The following is a 23038-nucleotide window of genomic DNA, read 5'->3' on the forward strand; positions in this document are numbered from 1 at the left end:
GCAAAATGGGTGTAAGTTTTCAAACACTGCTATTTAAGTACTACTCATTTTTATATAAGAATATGAATTTATTATAATAAACATTAAAACAATGAGGATTACTATTCGTCAAATTGGGTATATATTGAAACATCCTAACAACCAAACATCAATGATGCAATTATTTTGAGCAGAAAAGCAACAAATGCCTCAGAGAAAATTGAAAGGAAAACGCTGGGGAAGACCATTAACACAGAAGTTGGGACACCACTTGGGATACACACATCCCACATTGAAGTACCTAAACTCATTACTCTGCCTGCTTCTCCCACTAATCCACACCCTGGGAGGCGAGAGGTGACAATTCATGGCACTGCCAGGTTCCTGGTGTTGTCTGGTGAATGATTTAGTTAACACATGATCCAGAAATTGTCACTAAGAAAAATGAAACATTTCACCACAAAAGCTTGTACACATGTGTACATAGCAGCATTGTTCACAATAACCAAAAAGATGTAAACAATGCAATGTCTACCAACTGACAATTAGCTAAATGAATTTAATACAGACATACATTGCTACTCGAATAGAAAAAGAATGAACTGCTAATATATGCTGCAACATATATAAACCTTGAAAAACATTACACTAACCCAGTACTTAAAGTTCACATATTGGTCCAAATAGGTAAATATACAGAGAAATGTAGGATAGTAGTTGCCTAATGCCAAGAAATACAGAGAGATTGAGATGGAATAATTAAGGAATATGGAATTGCTTTTTTATGTAAGATTTTTAATGTTTCTAATATTTGCATAAATTATTTTTTCAAAAATTTATTTTTTATTTGAAAGGCAAGATTATAGAGAGACGTAGACAGAGATCTTCCATATGCTGATTCATTTTCCAAAGGGCCACAAGGGCCAGAGCTGAACCTGTCTGAAACCAGGAATTTCTTCTGGATCTCCCATGTGGGTGCAGGGACCCAAGGACTTTGAGACATCCTCCACTGCTTTCCACCCTTTTGGAAGTGGAGCAATTGGGACATAAATCAGTGCCCATATGGGAAGCCAGTGCAGCAGGCAGAAGATTAGCCTACTAGGCCAAAGCACTAGCCCCTATACAACCCTATTTTTTAAATCATACAATATGTACCATAGACACATGAATCATATAGTACACACTGTTTTGCAGAGAAAGAGATAGAGAGAGAGGAAACAAGAATAAGAGAAAGTCAAACCATCAATACTCTATCCTTATTATATGAGCTGAGTAGAACCTCTCTCCATAAAACTCATTTAGCCTTTTAAACCCTAATGTCTTGATGTCAATGGTTGATTATAAGTGGAGAGCTGATTTAATGATCACCCCTGAGAGGTGGGGCCCATGGGAGGTCTTGAGACATTGTGGTTATGTTCTCAGTGGGTTATTCTTGTAAGAGGCTTTAGTTTATGTGTTCTCTGTTTACTGGCTTAGAAGGTAATAAGTGCCCCACACAAGACATGGCCAGTGCCTAATAGTAGCTCCCATCTCATATTCATCATTTCCAAAGCCCCAAAGTGAAGTTTACATGGGGCAAATTTCCTCATAGGGGAACATACCCTATTTAAACTTACCGGTCTTTCATAAAAATCTGAACTGTTAGGGCACAAGGCCTTTTGGGCTCCTGGTAAAAATCAGAATAGGTACAATGAGAAGAAATGACGCCCTGAATTCAATGCACTGGTAAAAACACTGACCCATACTCCCCAGTAACAAATGATATTTCTACAAACACAGGCATTTGACTCATCTTCTTATATACTGCTTGAGACACCAACATTCTTTATGTCTGCTAAGAGACATTCCATATGAGAACCTTGAGTTGAGTTCTGGGCTCCAGACACCTATCTGACCCAATCCTGACCATTACACGCATTTGAGTAATGAGCCAGCACACAGAAGATCTTTGCTCTGTCTCTAATTATATCTATGTTTCTGTTTAAAATAAATTAAACAAATAACAAAATAAAGTTCCACATTAAAAAGAAAAATTTTAAGAAAATGAAAACAGTTCTGTGAGATGATAGTTTTTTTATAATCCAAAAAATACCATAAAAAACAAAAATTCTTGTAAATAGGATAAAAACACTTCAATATTTTTACAAAATAAGATATAATCATGTAGTCAGAAAAACACTTAGATTTAATGTATTGTAGCTTAAAAAATCCATTCTAAGATGGTCAAAATAGCATGTTTACAAAGCGTTTTCTCTAGTAATATCTCATGACAAAGTCAAATGAACACAGACACAACTAACAAACACAAATCATCTCAGCATGTCCATTTACCTCAACATAGCAATGCTGAAGGCTTTAAACAAAAACACCTAATGATTAAGATACATACTTATGAAACACAAAAAGATTGTATTTGATTGCTGGTTTTACTATATTTTAGCTAAATGACCTTAAGTAATTAGTTAATCTTTGTCAATCACCCAGAAGAAAAGAATATCACATATCTGAGTGGGCTTTTCTTCATAATTATTAAACACATTAATAAGCATAATGACTATAATATACATAGCTTAATATGTAAGAAACAATCAGAGAACCAAAATGGCAAAATAGGGTAAGGACACGTTTACACAGACTGAAAAACATTTAATCAGGATGAAGCAGAGAGGGCACATTCCAGGAAATAGGAGAGGACAGAAAAACAGCAGAGGGGTACCTGGAGACTGACAGACACAGGAAAGCAGTGGACACTGTGGTTTTGCAGTAACTGATACTCCAGCAGCATTCAGCTAACAGCGATCTGAACTCCACCAGCAACCAGGTGGGAAGGGACTTTCACTGTGAGCTTGGGAGGTAAACCCAGACAAAGAACCGTCCGTCCTGCTGATCCATTATATTTAACCAGGAGCAGAGACAGAGCAGCAGATCCCAGACGGGCAGTACGAGAACAGGGTGGATTTCAAAGCCCAGTCAGCCCCTAGAGCCGAATTGGGTGACATTCTGCCTAAGGAGGCAAAGGCAAGGGAAAGGACTGAGCATACGTCAAGCTGGGAGTGAACTCATTTTTCACTCAGTGAACTACAGCAACGCAGCATTCTACAGGTTATACCCAAGACAGGTCTCGGTAGCCCTCAGAACTGATGGCCAGCAGATCAAAAACTCTAGTAGTGGCACATCAGGCATCATTTTTTACAGTACAGCAAAAGCTTAGGACTGCAGGGACAACCGTGAACTGTGCATGTGCTGACCTCACGAGAACTCACTGAGTTCAGTGGATTGCACTGGTCCCGCAGGAAAATAATACCAACTTTGGCATCATATGCATCAAAATAGGTCCGTGTGGCACCCAGACCTAACATCCAACAGGTGCCAGCAAGATCAGCACCAACACCAACCTAGCTATACAGGACACCTGGTGTCTCCCTAGTACTGGGTCCTGCTTCAACCACAAGTGTCAGAAAGGTTACAGAAACAATGGTGCAACCTCAGCATGGTATCACAGGAGGTGGAGAATGATAAGCCAGGAGCTGGGGCTACAAAGACCATGGTGGAAATCTAACATAAGAACCTAGACCTGGAACTCACTGCAGGGAGTGGCACAACCAGCTGCAAGCAAAGAGCCACATCCCAACTGCAATACATACAATCAAACTATAGACCTGTGCGTGACACAGCTTAGAAACCTGCCCCAAGGAGAAGAATCTGATAACTAGAAGTACAATGATCAAGAGCAAAAGAAGACACAAAGGCAAAATGAATATTACTGAAAACTCCCCTGCAAAGGAGCGAAACCCTGTGCCAACCTCAGAGTTAACTGAGGCAGACATAGAGAAAATGGGGCATACAGAATTCATAAAACTCATTTTAAAGCTTCTGATCAGCAATAAGAAACACATACAAGAGTTCAAAAAAATTGAAGGAATATATTACACAAGAAATAGCAATAAAGCAAATCAAGGCTGATATATCAGAAATTAAGAACACAGAGCAAACTAAAAGTACAGTGGAGAGTCTCCAAAATAGAATGAAGGAGGCAGAAGAAAGACTCTCAAAAGTATAAGATATTTCCTGTCACCAGGGGAAAACAAACAAAAAGCTGCAAGCAGAGCTGCATCAGGCCAAAAATTATTCAAGAATTGCAAGACACTATTAAAGGGCCAAATATAAGAGTTATGGGAGTCCCAGAAGATGCAGAAAGAGAAACTCGTTTTATGGATATATTTAGTGAAATAATAAAGGAAAAATTCCCTAATCTAGAGAAAGAATTGGGAAACAACATCCAGGAGGGCCACAGAACTCCCAACAGGCTTGATCAAAAGTGACCTTCACCAAGACACATGATCATCAAGCTCTCTTCAGTTGAACATAAGGAAAAGATGCTGAAATGTGCAAGTTAGAAAAATCAACTGATATATAAAGGAATGCCAATTAATCTTACAGGAGACCTCTCACAGGTAACAATATAGGCCAGAAGAGAATGGAGTGACATATTCCAGATTCTAAAAACAAAAAATTATTGGCTCAGGATAACATACCCAGCAAAGTTTTCTTTTGTCTTTGAAAATGAAATAAAATCTTCCACAGTAAAGTTAAAAGAATTTGCCTCTTCCAAACCTGCCCTACAAATGATAAAGATGTTCTCTTGACAAAGGAGAGGAATAGAACCGAACAAAACCAAAGGCAAATGTAAAGAACATCCCAGTAAAATGACAACAGAAGACTAAACCAATGAATAACTCATTCCCAAAATGAAAGGACCAAATTACCACCCATACATATTAAACTTGAAAGTAATTGGCTTAAACTGAATCAAACATCACAGAGTAGTAGACTGGATTAAAAAACAAAACACATCTATTTGTTGTCTAGAAGAGATACAGTTCACCAACAAAAATCAGTGGAAGCTATATCTCATACACTTTGATGTTTTTGTTTTTGTTAGTTTCATCTGTTCAACACACTTTCTTCTGATTAAATCAATGACTCATAGATCAAACAGTAGCATCATTTTCTTCAAGAAGGTTCTTCGTTTTCTTTTTCATTTCTTCAGCTACACGTTAGTCATTCAGTAGCATGTCATTTAACTTCATGGTGTTGTTAATTTCTTTTTTTCTTCCTGATGTTGATTTTGTTTTGTGGCTTTTCATTTAAGAGGATGTATAACAGCTGTGCAATAGAGACTGTCATATCTAGTAACATGTCATTTAACTTCATGGCATTGTATATTTCTATTTTTCTTTCTATTGTTGATTTTGCATTGTGACTTTTCATTTAAGGGGATGTACAGTAGCTGTGAAATGGAGACTAACATATCCACAGGTAGGGATACAATGCAATGCAGTATGCATCTCTACTTTCAGACAAAGATGGACTCCTAATGAAACTGTTTACTGTATCTTGACAATAGGATGCTGAACTCTGTCATTGTCCATGCACACAATGATGGACATATGTATGTGTATGAAGAACTATACTTTAGTAATGATATAGAGGAAAAAGGTGTGGGGGGGGAATTGAGGAGGGATAGGGGAAATATCAGGATCCTATGAACTGTATCATAAAATGATAATAATAATAAATTTTAAAATTCCAGTTTAAAAAAAACCTAAAAATTTTTTTAAAAATAAAAAAGAAACAATCAACAGATTTTTAGTAATACAAGCATTATTGATGCATCTCTGAGAGCTCTCCAGATGAAAACACTGTGTTAATTTCATGCAAATATAAAAATACTACACATGAAAAAAGTGGCAAAGAACACCATATGTTTATTCATCCATCATCCGTATGTGTGATGAGCTCTCTTTTTTACAGAAAGAACCATAAATCAAGCTTATGAGTTTCCAGTAATCCTTACTTAGAAGCCTCAAGGCCAAATTACTTCACTCATCATTTCTACAGGAATCGAATGTAGCTTGACTACCAAGTAAGTGAAATCCATGAAGAGAAGAATATATGAAGGATCCGAACAGACATTTCTCCAACCGGTAATAAAACTGGCCAGTAAGAACTGATAAATATGCTCAGTGTGCTTAGCCATCACAAAAGTGAAAATAAAACTCACATGTGATACCACTGCATGCTTGCTAGAATTGCAATACTTTCTTCAAAACTGCAAAAAAACAAGTGTTGGTGAGGATACTCACAGGTTAGAACCTTCACACACAGCTGATATGGCCACTATGAAAAACGGTCTAGAAGTTTTTCAAATGATAAAACAGAGTTACTATGTGGTCTAGCAATAGCACTTCTGGAGATATACCACCCAAAATGAAAATTCAATTGTGTACGCAAAAATTGGTATACAAATATTTATAGTACTATTATGTGTTATAGCCAAGAAAGAAAAGCCATTTTAATTTTTATGGATTCATGAATGAACAAAATGTGCTATAGTTATACAGAATATACAGTAATATATATCAGCAATATAAAGAAACTAACTAGTGAGGTGAGTTTTTTTTTTTTAAGAAGCCAGTTAAGATATCCATGTCTCACATTAAAGTACTTGGGTTTGACTCCTGGCTCTGGCTCCTGGCTCCTGATTCCAACTTTCCACAAATGCAGACCATGGGAAGAAACCTGAATTGAGTTCTGAGTTCTGGATCTGCCCGCAGACCAGCTGTGGACAGAGTGACCATTTACCAGTAGATAAGCTAGTATGTCTTCTTCCCTCCCCTTCCCTTTCCTTTCCTTCCTTTCCTCTCTTTCTCTCTCATTCCTGCTTTCTGCCCTCAAACCATTTTTTTAAATGGAGTGTTAACACATGCTGACATGTAACATGGATGAACCTTGGAAACACATTAAGTGAAGAAAGATAGTCGGAAAAGACAGTATGATATGATTCTGTATATAGAATGTCCAGAAAAAATAAATACATAGAAACAAAAAATAGATTACTACTTGCCTAGGGTTAGATGGAATGTGGAATACCAGAATACAAAGGATTTGGGGGGGAGTGAGGGATTAGATATTTTAAAATTAATTGTGGTGGTGATAGCAAAAATTTGTTGGTATTGTAAAAAAATGAATTATGAATGTCAAACATGAATTTTATGTTATATGAATTATATCTTAAACCTTTATAAAAATGAAAATATTACTTCTCAGAGACATTCAGTATTAATTTGGAAAGAAGAAAATTGAAGTAAATGGAAGTGGTATGTGGTTAACTGTGATGAGAATACTGAGTAGAAGGACAAGAGAATGTAAAAATATTAATTGTTCTCTTTGAAAATAACAAGCCTTTACTTTAAAGAAATGTACTACTTTCGATACCCACTACTTTCAAAGGAAGACAGTCTGGGAGTGACAAAGAACATTAGATTTGATATAGGCTTGTGAGTCATGTGAGCTTGGGAATGATACTTAAATTAGAGAGCTTTCTGTGTGTCTCTACTCTCTCTGCAAACATACCTTTCAAATAGAAAATAAAATAAAAGGAAATCTTAAATACAGAGATTTTATGACTTAACGATGCCTTCACTATAAAACGTATTCTTATAATTCCTCTATCACAAAATGTTCAGGTTTGTACTATGTAGCCAAAATAATTAGCTGTGATTTTTAAAAAGAATATTTTGATGTTTCAATTCAATATATTAATAATGTTCAGGAAAGAATAAATTTTTATTTTTACATTCAAAATTGCCAAACTATATCTTCATCTTTATGGCCAGCCAAGATTTATAGGACCATTTTCTTTGTTTTTTGTTTGGAAAAACAATACCAAAAAATCCATAGTGAAGACATAATCTTTACTTGGGACAGAGCTGGCATTTAGATTGAAATCACTCTCTTAATGGTGACAATGATAAATACTTAAGCAGCAATAACTGCAAGCTTAATCTGGCTCAAGCAAAAACAAATTCCATGGTCACAGCTTTCAAACAAGAGGTCACTGTCAAGGGGGAAAGGTGCTACTATTACAAGAGATTGTGAAAGTCCAGCAAAATCTAATTTTGGGTAATTTTCCAACAGAGATATTTTCTTAAGATAGAGCTATTCAATTTAATTTCTTTCTCTTATTGATTTCTTATTCCATTGTGTTAGGCTATCTTTCCTAATTCCTAATTACATTTGATACGTAAGGATCTAAAGAGAAACACTATCAAGTGTACCTGGGAAAGGAACTTACAACTATGCTAAGTATTTTCATTCTTGAAATTCTTGTATCAACACTTCACATGTGATATCAATCAGAAGAGAATACATGGCCTCACAGAATGTAAGCTACCTTCTGTGAACAGGCTGCTGGGCAATAAAAAAAAAAAAAAAAGATTATTCTCAAGTTAGTAAGTGATTGGCAAGAGTCATCGAATTAACTATTCTTGGCAACTTTTACACTTAATACCTATCAGCAATAGCTTCATAAATAATGAATACATACAGAAAACTTGGACAGCCTTAAAAAAATGTTCTTATCACCATCAAGATCTCTCTAAGGAACATAGTGTATTTCTAGTTAAATAGATTAACATAAAGTTACTCATGACTAAAGATTTAAAACCAACATTTTTACAACCAAAACAAGTTTCAACAAATTCCACAACTCAGGCCATTTATAAGATCTATAAACAAAGCACGTATTCAACTCTAGTAAATGTTACTAAAGCAATTTATTCTCTAGACAAGAAAGACAAATAAAAAAATAATTAGGAAATAAGCATTGTTCATAATAAAACAGTTGTAAATGGTTAAAAATATTGTCTCATTATAAATGTCTATCTGGTGAAAAAAAGATTTAAGGAAATTACCAGCTTTTATTAGAAAGAGAACATCTTGAGGAATTTAACTCTTCACTTTCAGAAATAAACAGTTCACCCAGACAGAATACCAACAAAGAAACAGCAGAGATAAATCATATCCTAGACCAATCAGACCCAACAAACATCTACAAACATTCCATCTAACAGCTGGAGAATTGCTCTCCTCAATACCACATGGAATATTCTCTAGAAGAGATCATATGGCTGGTCATAAAACAGCTCTCAACAAACTTTAAAGAACAGAAATCATATTTACTATCTTATCTGACCACAGCGCAATAAAACTAGAAATTCATAACACAAGAAACTTTGGAAACTACAAAAATAAACGCAAATTCAACAACTTATTTCTGAACACTCAATGAAAGGAGGAAACTTAAAAATCAGAGAAGAAACAGAATTGGAAATTTTAAAAATAATACAAAGGATTAATGAAGAGCTGGTTTTTTGAAAAGATAAACAAAACTGATAAACCAATAAACAGATTAATCAAGAAAAAAGAGAATACTCAAACCAATACAATGAGATGAAAAAAGAGAAGGTACAATTAATACTTCAGAAATATAAAGAATCAAGAATATGGACAATAATGTGCTGATAAATTGAAAAACAAGGAGAAATTAATAGATTCTCTAAGGCAAAATCAACCAAAACTGAACCAAAAAAAAAACCCCACAATATATACAAACAGACCAATAACCATCAAGAAAGTCAGATCAATAACAGAGTATCTCCCAACAAAAAAAGTCCGGAGCACGATGGCTTTACTGCTGAATTCTATCAAACTAAATTCTTCCCAAATTACTGGAAATAATTCAAAAGTAAGTTCTTTCAACCTGACTTTATGAAGCCAGCATTACCTTATTTTCAAAACCAGACAAGAATACATCACCAGAAAGAAAAAATAAATAACAGAGATACTAAAATATTCTTTAAGAAAAAGACTTAGTAAAGAGATAATTCACCATAAACAAACAGGATTTATACAGAAATCCAAAGTTATGACACATTACATCAACAGAATAAAGGATAAAAACCATGAAATCATCAATAACACAAAAAGGCATTCGATAAAATATAATAGCCAATCATGATTTTTAAAACAATGAAAAATTAGGTAGATATAGAAGGAAAACACTTCAACACAATAAAAGCCACTATTGACAAACCCACAGAAAACAACATACTGAAGGAGGAAAGACTGGATGTTTTCTCACTAAGGTACCAAGTTTTAACCAAAGCCATTAAGCAAGAGAAAGAAATAAAAGGCATGTAAAATATCTATCCGATTAGCTATGGTATTCAATGGTTGCTGAATCAAATATTCACCTCAAAGAATATAAGCTTATTATCATACCAAGATCCTGAATAAACAAATAATTTCTCTCTGAGATCTATTTTCCTCATCTTTAACAGTGTTAATGTCTATATGACAAAGTGGTTGAGGAACACACACAAAAAATGCCTAGCATAGCTTCAGGAGCTATATTCTAATATGATTGCTACTGATACTAACATTAATATCATTATTAGCATGTCATTATTTCACAGTCATGATGAATCATAATTATCCATAACCTTAAAACAATTTTGCTTACTGTCAATCATTAAAAAAAAAAAACTACTCTACATACTTTCTGAGTCAAAAATTTTGGTTAGTTCAGTGAGTAATCTTGGATGTAATTAACACATGTCACTAAACCAGCAAAAATTCTCTCTGCTATGCTGTAATTTTAGAATAGTCAAAAGTCCAAAAAAATTATTTAGAAGTTTTTTCTAACCCTGCCCATCCAACCCAATTTAATAAATAGAAAGAAGTCTTTACTAATCTTCAGGTGAACAAAAATTTCTGATGTCTACAAAAAAGTGCCTTTGAATCAATCCATGCTAATTTCTTCACCTCAACTGCTTGTAGGGCTCTCAAATCACAAAATTAAGAAGCAAATATAATTAACAGTTCTAGGTTGAAATTCTGCTCAGCTTTCTCAGGAAAGAAAAAAAAAACAACTCCAGATATGAATAGGCAGATTTTCAGTTACTTCAATATCATCTCACATCCTTGGAGCCCTATGCCTTGTAAAATATTTTCAAGAATACCCACCTCAGCTTGGCAGAGTGAGTGAAGACCTTGTAACACCAAAGCAGCTGGGGTAGCTTGGTCTGGTTTAGTGCATTCATTTAACACCTGAGAAATGGCTGCCAACATATCTGCTCCATGCTGATATGGTCTACAAGAAACAACATTTTAACAACAAAATTAAAGCCAAAGAGTTTGTATCATTACCAGATCCTTTAGGTGAACAAAAAGCATTAATGCATATATTTACCATTCTGCCCATTAGGTGCTGGGTCTCAGTTATCAACAGCATATGGTTTTCTGTCAAAATTTGCACAATTGCCTTTCCTGCTATGATTTAATGCACAGTTTTAAGGCAAAAATTGTACTGAAAGAAGGAAAGTATTTTTAAATGGACTTTACTCTCAATAAATGACAGATTCAAATTTTGAATTGAGAGGAAACTCAAATCTAGAATAATGATACATGGAGCCAATTTACCTTTTTAAGATTTTGCGCTTTCCTCCTGAATGACTGTTTTTTTTTTATCAGATACTATGAAAGGAGAAATTTGAGACCCAAAGTTGACTGATGGCAGGATGATACCGAGATGATTATACCTATTATAGTAAAGATAATGATGCAATTTCTTGATAGGATTGTATTGCTATACTGTCCCACTAATGAAAATAATTTTTCAAAACTGGAAAAATTCACCAGATCATGAGACAGTAACCAAAAGGAACACTGAATAAGTCAGTCATCAATAGACTGTGTGAGTGAGCCTAATATTTAACCTTTCCTGAACCTAGTGACCATTAAGAATGTCAGTAGGGCCTGGCGGCGTGGCCTAGCGCCTAAAGTCCTCGCCTTGAACGCCCCGGGATCCCATATGGGCGCCGGTTCTAATCCTGGCAGCTCCACTTCCCATCCAGCTCCCTGCTTGTGGCCTGGGAGGGCAGTCAAGGACGGCCCAAAGCATTGGGACCCTGCACCCGTGTGGGAGACCCGGAAGAGGTTCCTGGTTCCCAACATCGGATCAGCGCGCACCAGCCCGTTGCGGCTCACTTGGGAAGTGAAACATCGGATGGAAGATCTTCCTCTCTGTCTCTCCTCCTCTGTATATCCGGCTTTCCAATAATATTAAATCTTTAAAAAAAAAAAAAAAACGAATGTCAGTAAATAACCTATCATCTCTGAAAATTTTCCCCTTGTTCATACTTTAATAAAACCCCAAATCCATTTTCTTGGATTACATATGTATAACATTTATACTGATGCTATTTTTGTATCACTGAAAGACAGAAACTTTAAAAATAAGCAAAAAGCACTGAAGATGTAATTGTTTGTATATTGTATCCAAGATTCTACATGCAGAAAGAATCATTCATGTTTACCACATACACAACAACGGGAGGAATCATGCGCACTGCTATCACTGACAGAAGGGAGAATGCTGCACCGAGGAATTCTACTGCATGGTGGTGCAATTAGCAAATGAAAATGTAAGACTACAAATGATTTGAAATGCATCAAATCGATTTAACTCCTTAAACATTTTTACTTTGCTAAATGCAAGACAAAAATTTCTGATAATGTAGAGTTTTCCTTGGTTTATTTCAGTCTTGTCACCTCCAGTCTATTTATTAATAGAACAGCAAAGTCATCTCCCTAAAATCATGCTTAGAGCACATAGAGAAATTCAATAACATATTTCTCCCTTGTTATAATTGCTAATAATTTCTAGACTCAGCCACAAAAAAGACCTTCCCTGTTAAAAAATACTTCTTAATTATTACAGAAAGAATATAAGAAAGAACAAGAGTTGTCATTATGACGCAGCAGGTTAAACTACCACCTAAAATACTAGCATCTCATATTGGAGTGCCAGAAAGCAGACAATGGTCTAAATGGGCGACTGTCACCTACATGGGAGACCTGCATGGAATTTTGGGCATCTTGTTAAAACCTGTTCAACCCCAGTTTGATAGCCATTAGAGTAGTGAATCAGTGGATGGAAGATATTTCTCACTCAGGTCATAGGTTCTTGGGAAGGCCTGCATCCATAGAGTGACAGCAACGTGCTGGTCTGGGAACAGGCAGGCCTAAGGGGCCTGAGATCAAGGGTCCTTGCATAGGCATGCACCCACGGCACAGGTCTGGGAGCTGGCAAGCCAGGGGCCTGATGTGTCCTAGACAGGCTGCGTCCATGGCAACAACTATTTTAGGCCAGGAGCCTGGGATTTGGATCCTAGGGCAAGTGCCCACTCATAACCTTTGGCAGAGGAGGTGCCTAGTGAGTCCTAGGCAGGTTGCATCCACAGGACACCACTGCACCAGTCTGGAAACACGAGCCAGTACCCTAACAGGTCCTAGACAGACACACTCACAGTGTTTCCTCACGCTAGACCAGAGGCCTGAAGCAAGGGTCCTGAGGCAGTCTCCAAAGATGGCCCTTGGTGTTGACAAAAAGCCTCCCATGTCCGGGTGGTCTCAGACAAAAGAGGATCTCTGATTTCTGGGACCTGAGCTGGCAGGTGTATGTCCTTGGCAGCAGGGCACACAGTGCGTACTATGTCTCTTCCTATGCTGACTCCTATGCAGGAGAGCAGATCATACCCAAGCACATACAAATAATGAATCAGCCTGCTCCTGGGAACCAGTCAAGGACCTCAGGTGCCACACCAGAAGACAACAAGATTCATGGCACCTGCTTTTGTCAGCTTAAGGCTATTGCATTTTAAGGCAGACATATTTTTTCCTACCTCTTCACTTAATCCACTCTGGAAACCACTATAGAAGGGAGAACTCTTTGAATTCCTGTAATATAACATTAGTACATTGGTTATATTAGAGTTTATCTAATACAACACTAGTAATAGTAAATATTGGTGTGGCATACAGAATTAAGTAGAGAATCCCGACTATTGACTTTTGGAGCAAAGAGGAACCTGGGTGGTGACTGATGGAGTTTCTCACCTCTATGCCAACAGTGGTGTGCTCACTGCAAGGGACATTAATAGTATGTTCTCAAATGAATGGTTTTTCAATCTGCACAGAGAAATCTTTCATTGTTCAGTATGTGGGAGACACGGTGCCATCTTCTTTTTCAAGGAAATATGCTACTCACAATTTGTTTCTTTCAAATTTGGCACACCCTGATTGATGGTCTTGTCTGTTGTGGAGAACAATGACTTCTCAGAGAGGTGATGACAGTGTGAGGAAACAGCCATTGGCATTGACTAGAATTTCTCTACCTTATGAGATGGATCCATTAGATGAGATACAGAGATGTTTCCAAACTTCAGACATAAAAGACCTACACCCCTAATCAGTGGGTAGTAACTAAAAGATGTGATAAATTTACATCCTTCAATAACACTTTTAAGATTAAAGGTCAGCCATGGTGGGAGGGTTTGGGGAGGGGTGGGGAGAATCCCAGTACCTATGAAACTGTGTCACATAATACAATGTAATTAATGAATAAAAAAAATTAAAACAGAAAAAAAAAGATTAAAGGTCAGAAATCTCTGAAGCGAGAATGAAATGGTATGGGCAATTAGCTAACTTCGAATCACAAATTGGAAGCCACACACCCCATGTAATACTATCTGCCTACCCGTTAATCAAATGAAGGCAGCAGCTTACCCACAAGCCACAGTACTAGCCCCAGAATCAAATGTTTTACTGCAATATTAAATTATTTTCAGCCAAGGATAGAAATTTAATATAAACCTCGATTAAAAAAGGATTCAGAATCTAAAAGGCATGTATGTGGAGTTGGTGATGTGGTTGAGCAGGTTCACCCAGAGCCTGCAGTACCAGCAACCCATGTGGGAGCCAGTTCAAGTCCATGTTGCTCTACTTCCAATCCAACCTCCCTGTTAATGCATCTGGGAAAGTGGTAGAAGATGGCCTAGTACTTGGGTCCCTTCGCTCAAATAAGAGACCACAGTAAAGCTCCTGGTTCCTGACAGCCCCAGTTGTTGTAACCATTTGAGGACTGAACCACTGGATGGAAGACTTCTCTTTCTCAATTTCTCCCTGTCTTTAATTCCACTTTCAAGCAAATAAATCTTTAAATATGAAATAGAGACACAAATGCTTCTACAAGTTACAATCCAAGATTATAAACACTAAAATCAGAAATCATGAATTGAAAAATCATTTATTCTTACCAGTACATCCTCTGCCTATCTTTCTTAGCTGATTGCAACCAATTTAAGAAAACATAGTACAAAGTAATATAAAATGGTGTACATTCCCAAAAGTGAAACACACCTTACCTTTGCTTACAAATATCTCTGATCGATGCTGCTTTAGCAATCAGCTTCTCCCACTGTACCTCCTTACTCAAAGAGAGAGAAGGCACATCAGACATGGCCATGAAACGCTGCAGTTCAGGATAGACACGATCCTAATAAAGCAATTTTACAAAAAGATAATTTTCCATTAAATTGAATAATCATTATCTCTTTTTATGCTACATTTTTACCTGGAAATTTTATATCTGCATTGCAAATTATAATGTATTTCTTCTAATCAACAGAGAAGAATACTGTTTTGATTACTGGGATTTTATGTATGGTTCATTATATAAAATATGAAGAAAGTAGCTAAATGTCACCCTAATTATAAAAGTCCTAATCACTTACAACTATATTTCTCTTATGTCCTCATGCAGATAGAAATATGAGTTTTGAAAATCAGATTATTTTGTATTCTCAATTTCTCTGACAGCCAATCACACCTGACTGCATTATAGATCAAATGCAAAGAAAAAATTAATTTCTGAATGCAACCATTGATGCCACTAATACCATTAAATCAGAGCATAAACGATATAATTTTTTTCAGTGAAAGGAACATATTTAATACTCCTACAAGTGTAAATCAACACTTACCTGCTTCTCCCACAAAGATGTTAACAAGCGCAAAGTGACAGCTCTTAGCTGTGGGGTGGTTCCAAGCAGTTGGATTACTCGCAGAATCTGTCCTATGCATACCTACAAAATACAGAAAAGCTGTTAATCCATAAATACAAACAATCTCAAGGTTACCACGGACATTTTTAAATTCCTTATTATAAAACAAATACTGAAATGGAAGCCCACTACAATATTAGCCATGTGGGGCAGAGGACATAAATTCAGAAGGTATAAAAGCTTAGATATTAAGTCACTTGAAACAATGATTTAATTATGAAATATATAATTTTGTCTTTAGACAGTACATACTCTAAAACATGGCCCAACAAAGCAAGTGGATATCATGACCAAGTTAAGGGCTCAATATTTCACAGTATCAAAAAGAAATCAATGCATTTCTTATGTCTCACTTTCCTTGCTCCCACCAAGTAAACTGATTAATATACTAACCTTATGAACACCAAGCATAGGTAACGTATACAATATATCATTGTATAATACAGGCTCCAGTGGTCTTCCCAACTTGAACATCAAAACTGGTATCAAATTTGGTACCTAAAGTGAATTAAAATAATGTTTATCAATTATGCCATGTTCTAAAAGAAAACCTACAAAGCAATATTTACCTCCTTTTTCTTTCAAAGGAAGAACATGAGTATAACAGATCACCCCCACAAACACACCTGACTGTGGAGAACACCTTCCAAGACCCTAGTGGAATGCTGAAACCACAGTTACTATAGCCAAAATACCTATTTTTCCTTATATATGATGTAATACATATCATAAAGTTTAATTATAACTTACACCCAGTAAAACGGTTATAATAACACATAATGAAACAGAACTCTCATACCATAATAAAACTCATGTGAATATGCTCGTTCACTCTTAAAATATCATATTGCATTTTTACATTTTATCTAAAGAAAGCATTTCACATTGGTATGTCCAAACTTACAGCATCACTAGTCACATAGTTTACTTTAACGCAAACATTGCAATATCATAATGATCAATCTGAAAATAAAGATAACTACTAAGTAACTCATGGATGGGTAGCATATTCCACAATGGTAAAAGGACGGATCTACAACAGAAAGGACAGAGTGAGACAGCAAGAATCTCATCTTGCTACTCAGAATGATATGCAACTCAAACTGGAATTGCTCATTTGGAGAGCTTTCCATTTAATATTTTCACATTAGGGCTGTTTGTGTATAACTGAAATCATGGAAAACAAAATTGTAAATAAGAAAGAATACTGCCTGCATGAATTACAAAACTTAGAATTGTCCCTTGGCTCTTTGTTGTTAACGGTAATTTCATAGTACCATTAATATATACCTCTTTTATAATCAGCTGTCAAACACCAATCAGAAATATTTTTCAGAAACTGTGACATTGATTTCGAGCAGCACAAAAGCAGCTAAGAAACACAGTGAAATACAGTGTCTCAAAGAAGTCTATAATACGAATGAACAGCCAACCCATGCATAAAAAGTAAAAAGTCCAATTCAATTCAATTATGCGACGTTAATATGAGACAATTAAGCCAGAGTACTGTAAAGAGGCTAACAGAAAAAAACATGTCTTCCCAGGCTTCATTTGTACCTTATGTATACCACAATGAAATGAGAAAAGCATCTCATTCATGAATCAAAAAACGTAATATTGTTAACATGAAAATATAACCAAAGGTGATCTACAAATTCAGTACAATCCATATCCCTATTGTGAGTCTGATCCTAGAATGCTCATATAATAACAAAGGATCGTAAACACAAAAAGTGATCTCAGAAAAGAATTTTAAAAGTCTGAGAAATCAAATTCTTCTATTTCAAGTGTATTACAAAACTACAGTATTCAAAATAGTATGATTCTGTCATATGGAAAGAAACAGGAAATAAAATTCAAAGTTAGGAAATGAATATCATTATCAACTGATTTTTCAAAAAAAAAAAAGAAGATTGCAGAGAAGAAAGCAATGGTAAGGAAGAATCTAAGAAGCACAACTATATTTCAACAACTGGATACCCGACAAGCAAAATCAATGATTCTGGATCTTCAAACACTACATATAAAAGTAAAAGTGTGCAATTCTTTAAAAAAATACACAAGTAAATGTTTGTGACTTTCGGTTAGGAAAATCCTTCTTAGAATACCAAAAGTAAAAACCAATATACAAAAGAACTGATTTCATAAAAAAAAAAAACCTAATTTCTAAAGGTAATACAAAGAAAGTAAAATAAATTGGAAAAAAATTGCAAACTCTAATAAGAAACTTGTAAGAATATGTAAAGAATCTCATAACGCAATAAAAAATAATCCAACTTAAAATGGAGAACAGACCCGAATACATACTTTAAAATACTTTATAAAAGAAAGTTTAAAAAAAAACACACAAATAATAGGATCAACATCAAACAACATGATACAAATCAAGACCTCTAAGACACTAATTAACTCTCAGTGGAAAGGCTAAAATCAAAAGATAACCCCAAGATCTGTAAAGGATGTATGGTTATTGGCACACTTCTTCACTGCTGGTGGGAAGGAAAAGTGCAGCCATGTGTGGACAACAGCTAGGCTGGTCCTCAAAAATATTATATTATCAAAATTATCAGAATTATTACACGATCTGGCAACACTGCTTGTAGGCATACACCCAAAAGAGGACACTTTGATGCAAAAGTTGTAAATAAATCTTCATGGCAGCATTATTTAAAATATACAAAAAGTAGAAACAATCCAAACCAAATAATGAGTAGATAAGTAAAAAGTCGTATAGCTACTAAATATAATTTAGTTGAGCATAAAAATATATTACGTACTGGTACATGCTACAATATAGATAAAAGTTAAAAATACTATCCTAAGTGAAAAGAAGCCAATCACTCACACACACACACACACACAAACACACACACACACAAGAAATCATGCACATATTCTATGTCACTTATATGAACCCAGTGATCAAAACAGGCAAATGTATACAAACAGAGAGTTAGTGCGCTAACTGGGGCTGCTGAGAGTGACTGATGGATATAAAGTTTCTTTCACAGGTAATGAAAATATTCTCAAACTGATCAGTACGATGCAAACACACTAAAATCAACTGATTTTGCTCTTTGGGTGAGTTGTACTGTATATTAACTATTGTATAATACTAGTTACATGTTGACAAAACTGTTACTAAAAAAACAACTTAAAGTCATTTACTAAATGTCTTCTATGAGCAAGGTAAAAGATTATATAAAATGTAGTGCTAAAAAACTTTATAGTTCCGCTAAATTTCAGATTTGTTACCCATTATTTTTGCTAATTTCCTTCGTGTTTTCTACCTTAGAAAGCTGGATTCTTGTAAGCTTAGAACATCAGCATTCAATTTTTTTTTCAATTTGACAAAGAAGACAGAAAAGAGAGACAGAAACAGATACAATGAATTCCAATCTACCAACTCACTCCCCCAGAACACATAAAGTCAGGGAACTAAGCTCAACCTCAGCTAGGAGCCAGGAACTTATTACAGGTCTCCCCCACGTGTGGCAGGAACCCAATGACGTGAGCCATCACTGCTCCCTCCCAGGGTCTGCACAAACAGGAAGCTGGAGGCAGGTGCCAGATCCAAGAGTGGATCCAAGGTATTCCAGTGTGGAATGCAAGCATCCCGACCAGCTAAGCTAAATTCCAGTCCAATACCATTTTTAAACACTAGATTCACAAAGTTTGAAAATATGGCACATAGGAACTAATAACCTTAAGAGAGAACCATGGGTCAGGTCTCCAAATCACGCTCATTCTAGGCCATGCATTTGCTCTTTTTTTTTTTTTTTTTTTTTTTTTTTTTTTTTTTTTTATTGTTAATTATTTTGCATTATGTGACAGTTTCATAGGCTCTGGGAATCCCCCCCTCCCTCCCCCTCCCCTCCCCCCGGTGGATTCCTCCACCTTGATGCAGTATTACAGTTCAAATTCAATCAAGATTCTTTCATTGCAAACATATACCAAGCATAGAGTCCAGCTACTTATTGTCCAGATTGGTTGAACAGTTTCTTGGGGAGACCTTTTCTGGTCTGAAGTTTGAGCTGGCAGAATATCATCACAGTCAATTAAGAGTCCCAATATAACATCAACAGCAATTTGCAATGTTATGGAATTGACATGGTTTTGAGTAACCAGTGTATTAAAAAGAAAAAAAAAAAAAAATAAGGAAAACAAGTCCTAGCCACAACCTATGATTAGCTCATTGACATTTCAATTTAGTTCATATACAGGACCGGCTGCTCTATACCTTAAAATGGCCATAAGGCACCATTCAGCTGTTTCGTGTCCATTTCATCTTAGTATTTAGCCAGTTGTTGTGTTGAAGTAAAATTTTGCTGATCTTGGCAGATTTTAGGATAATCCAGACTGGCTTGTAACTCTAACAAGATATATGTCAACATTTTAGGTGCAGAACATTTTTTTTTTTTTTTTGGGGGGGAGTGTGCAGGAAAATCCTCAGCACCATGGTGAGGAGTAAAACTAATCTTTGTGACCCACCCAGCGAGGCATGAGCCAATCCATGCCAGCTCTTTCCTGTCAGATTTCAAGTTCTACTTTCTGTTGTTTATTTATTTTAGGTTTTTTTTTTTTTTTTTAGTTTGTATGATTGTTTGTTTGCTGTGAGGGGTTTTCGAAGCGATCCCGATGGTCATTGCGAGGGAGGGGGGGTCCAGAGGTGGAGCCAGTCTCGGACCAGAGAAAGCTCTCCTCCCTGGTCCCGAAGGACGTTTATTGTTCTTCTGTTTCTGCAGACCACTCAGGGCTTCTGGTTGTCTTTCCGATGACGTTGGTTTCTGCACTGTAGTGTTTGGACTTCTTCCATCCCCTGTGGAAGCTCCGGTTGGGGGTGGGTGACCTCAGAGTACTCGGCCTCCGAGGGCATCCAATTCCCTGTGGCCTCCTTGGCAGTTGGGATATAGTTCTTGTTGCTCGTATTAATAGTTTGTGGTGAAGGTCTGGGAGTCTTCATGGTTGGGATCCAGGCTTTCTCCTTACCACCTGCTCCACCCTGGAGTGCTCCCCTGCTCCACGCACATGACCTCCTGTTAAGAGGTTGTCAGGATCGCACCCGATTCCCCCCTCATGCATTGGTATAGTAGTTTTATTGTTGTTTAGTGCCACTTTGAGTCTGTTATCTATGAATTACCAGATTTGATCTTGATAGGCTATATTGTACTTTTTTCTCTCTCTTTTTATGGTCCTGAAAGATTTCCCTGCACTCCCTCCCATTACAGGTTAACATAGCGTATTGAGGGTATAGTAGGTTTTACAGATTTTCGATGTAGATCTTAAGTATTCTGACATTAATTGTTACCTGTATATTGTAATATTAGTGCAATCTCTAACAACCTGTATCCAATGCAATAAGATAAGGCGACATGCATTTGCTCTTCAAGGCAGCATGGGAATTGTGCAGTTCACAACACAGCCACACAGCCGAAATTTATGATGTTCTCAACAAGGCTGAGGCATGAATGAAACAGCACTTTTATCTTTCCTAACTCTGGCAAATGAACAGATTGGATTTTTGAATCAACTTCTTATTCTCCATTTTAATTAAACACAAAAGGTTATCTTAGATTGCTTTGTACTGGACTCAATGAATTATCCCCTTCTGGGAAGATTTCTATCAAGATACTCTGACAGAGTCTGAGTTCAGGGAAGAGCAATCAGTATATTTACTGGCATTTCACAAAGTAGTGCATTTAGTCATGTGGCTTTTAAATAAATGTCTTAATTATATTGTCAGGAGAGAAACAAAGTACTGTATTTGTGTCTAGAATAAAGTTCCTTTATATGCCTTGAGCCTGAAGAAATTTGAAGGAATGAATGTTTTTCTCTGCTCAGTTCAGATACACAGAAATAACAAAGGAAACTTTTAAAGTTCTGAATACAGTTCTTCAGGCATGAAAACCAAAATTAAGTCCTCATTTAAACAATAAGACCAGGATTATTTCACTAGGAAAATACAGACATTGGGATTTATATATACATTATACAAATATGATATATACAGTTAAATAGGAGATGTTTTCTCAATGAAAGAACAGACATACAATCATATATCATTTCTATGAAGACACATTTTTGTGAGAACATCACAAAGCATGCTTACACAGAGTCACATGTCACTAAGCCACACAATCTATGGAATCACCATCACATATAAACCCACTAATGACAAAAAATGCCATTATGGGGCATGTGGCTGCATATATTTTTTCACATCATATGTCATTATTACCTCTTGATCCTCCTGTTTCTGAAGCTTCTACCAACCAGAGGCAGAAATGTTAAGGACTGCTCAGTACCCTACAAATGACAATCTCCAGCCCGGACTTTATAAAAGACAGTATTTCCTATTCCACATCTCAGAGTTCAAATCCTTTAAACAAATTGATTAGAATCATGAGACTGTGAACAGAGATTCCAGAAACCACCTTCTGCTTGCAAGCCAAAAGAAGGATTACTTATTCAAAAAGCTGGCAAGAGAAAAAAATCATCAAAAAAAATCACCCATCAAGAATATTACATCCTGCAAAATTGTCCTTCAAAAATATAGAAGAAATAAAGGTTTTCCAAGATACAAACAAAAGCTGATAGAGTTCACTGTCCTGTTTTACAGGAGCCAGTCAGGTTGTCATGAAAGGATACATGGGAACAACATAAAAACATAAGAAAACAGAGTCTGTTGGTAAAGCTAAATATATTGACAAATGCAATATAAAGTAACACAATAATAATGAATGTTGAAATGGAAGAATAATATGAATAATTATATCTATAAAAGGATATAACTGAAAACATGAAACATAATTAGTGACAATGGTAATTTAAAGAGAGGTAAATAACAGAGTTCACGTATATGATTAAAGTCTATGTGTATAAATTACCAGCTTAAAATATTCTTATAGCTATATTTCTACAAGACCCACAACAACCATGATTAAAACACTCATGGAAGATACACCAAACTTAAAGCACAAGTACAAAAAATAAAATATAAAGCAAAGCAGGCAGAGGAGGAGGACAAAAAGACTCATTGACAACAAAGTATCAAGTATAACTATTCCCTACTTCTATTTACATAAAATTAATTGAGTAAAATAAATAAAATTAAACTTAAAGAATTAATTAACCACTAAAATGGCTGAAGAGGTTTAAAAACCAAGATCCAGCAATAAATATTCCACAAAGAATCATTTTAGATTTAAGGACACATATAGAAGGACTATTAAAAGATATTTGATACTAAT

General features: G+C 35.9%; 1 protein-coding gene across 1 annotated transcript in view; it reads right to left on the bottom strand.

Moving 5' to 3' along the window:
- The window catches only part of FOCAD (focadhesin), a 266859-nt gene that overhangs the window by 142790 nt on the left and 101031 nt on the right, over positions 1-23038 (bottom strand). Inside the window, exons 11-14 of the mRNA XM_058672241.1 lie at positions 16182-16286; positions 15708-15809; positions 15090-15220; positions 10849-10975 (exon numbers count right to left, since the gene is read on the bottom strand). Of these exons, the coding sequence (XP_058528224.1) occupies positions 10849-10975; positions 15090-15220; positions 15708-15809; positions 16182-16286 (465 nt within the window). The remainder of the gene's footprint in view (positions 1-10848; positions 10976-15089; positions 15221-15707; positions 15810-16181; positions 16287-23038) is intronic.

The sequence above is a fragment of the Ochotona princeps genome, chromosome 14 (assembly GCF_030435755.1).
Source record: "Ochotona princeps isolate mOchPri1 chromosome 14, mOchPri1.hap1, whole genome shotgun sequence".
In the NCBI taxonomy this organism is placed as follows: Eukaryota; Metazoa; Chordata; class Mammalia; order Lagomorpha; family Ochotonidae; genus Ochotona; species Ochotona princeps.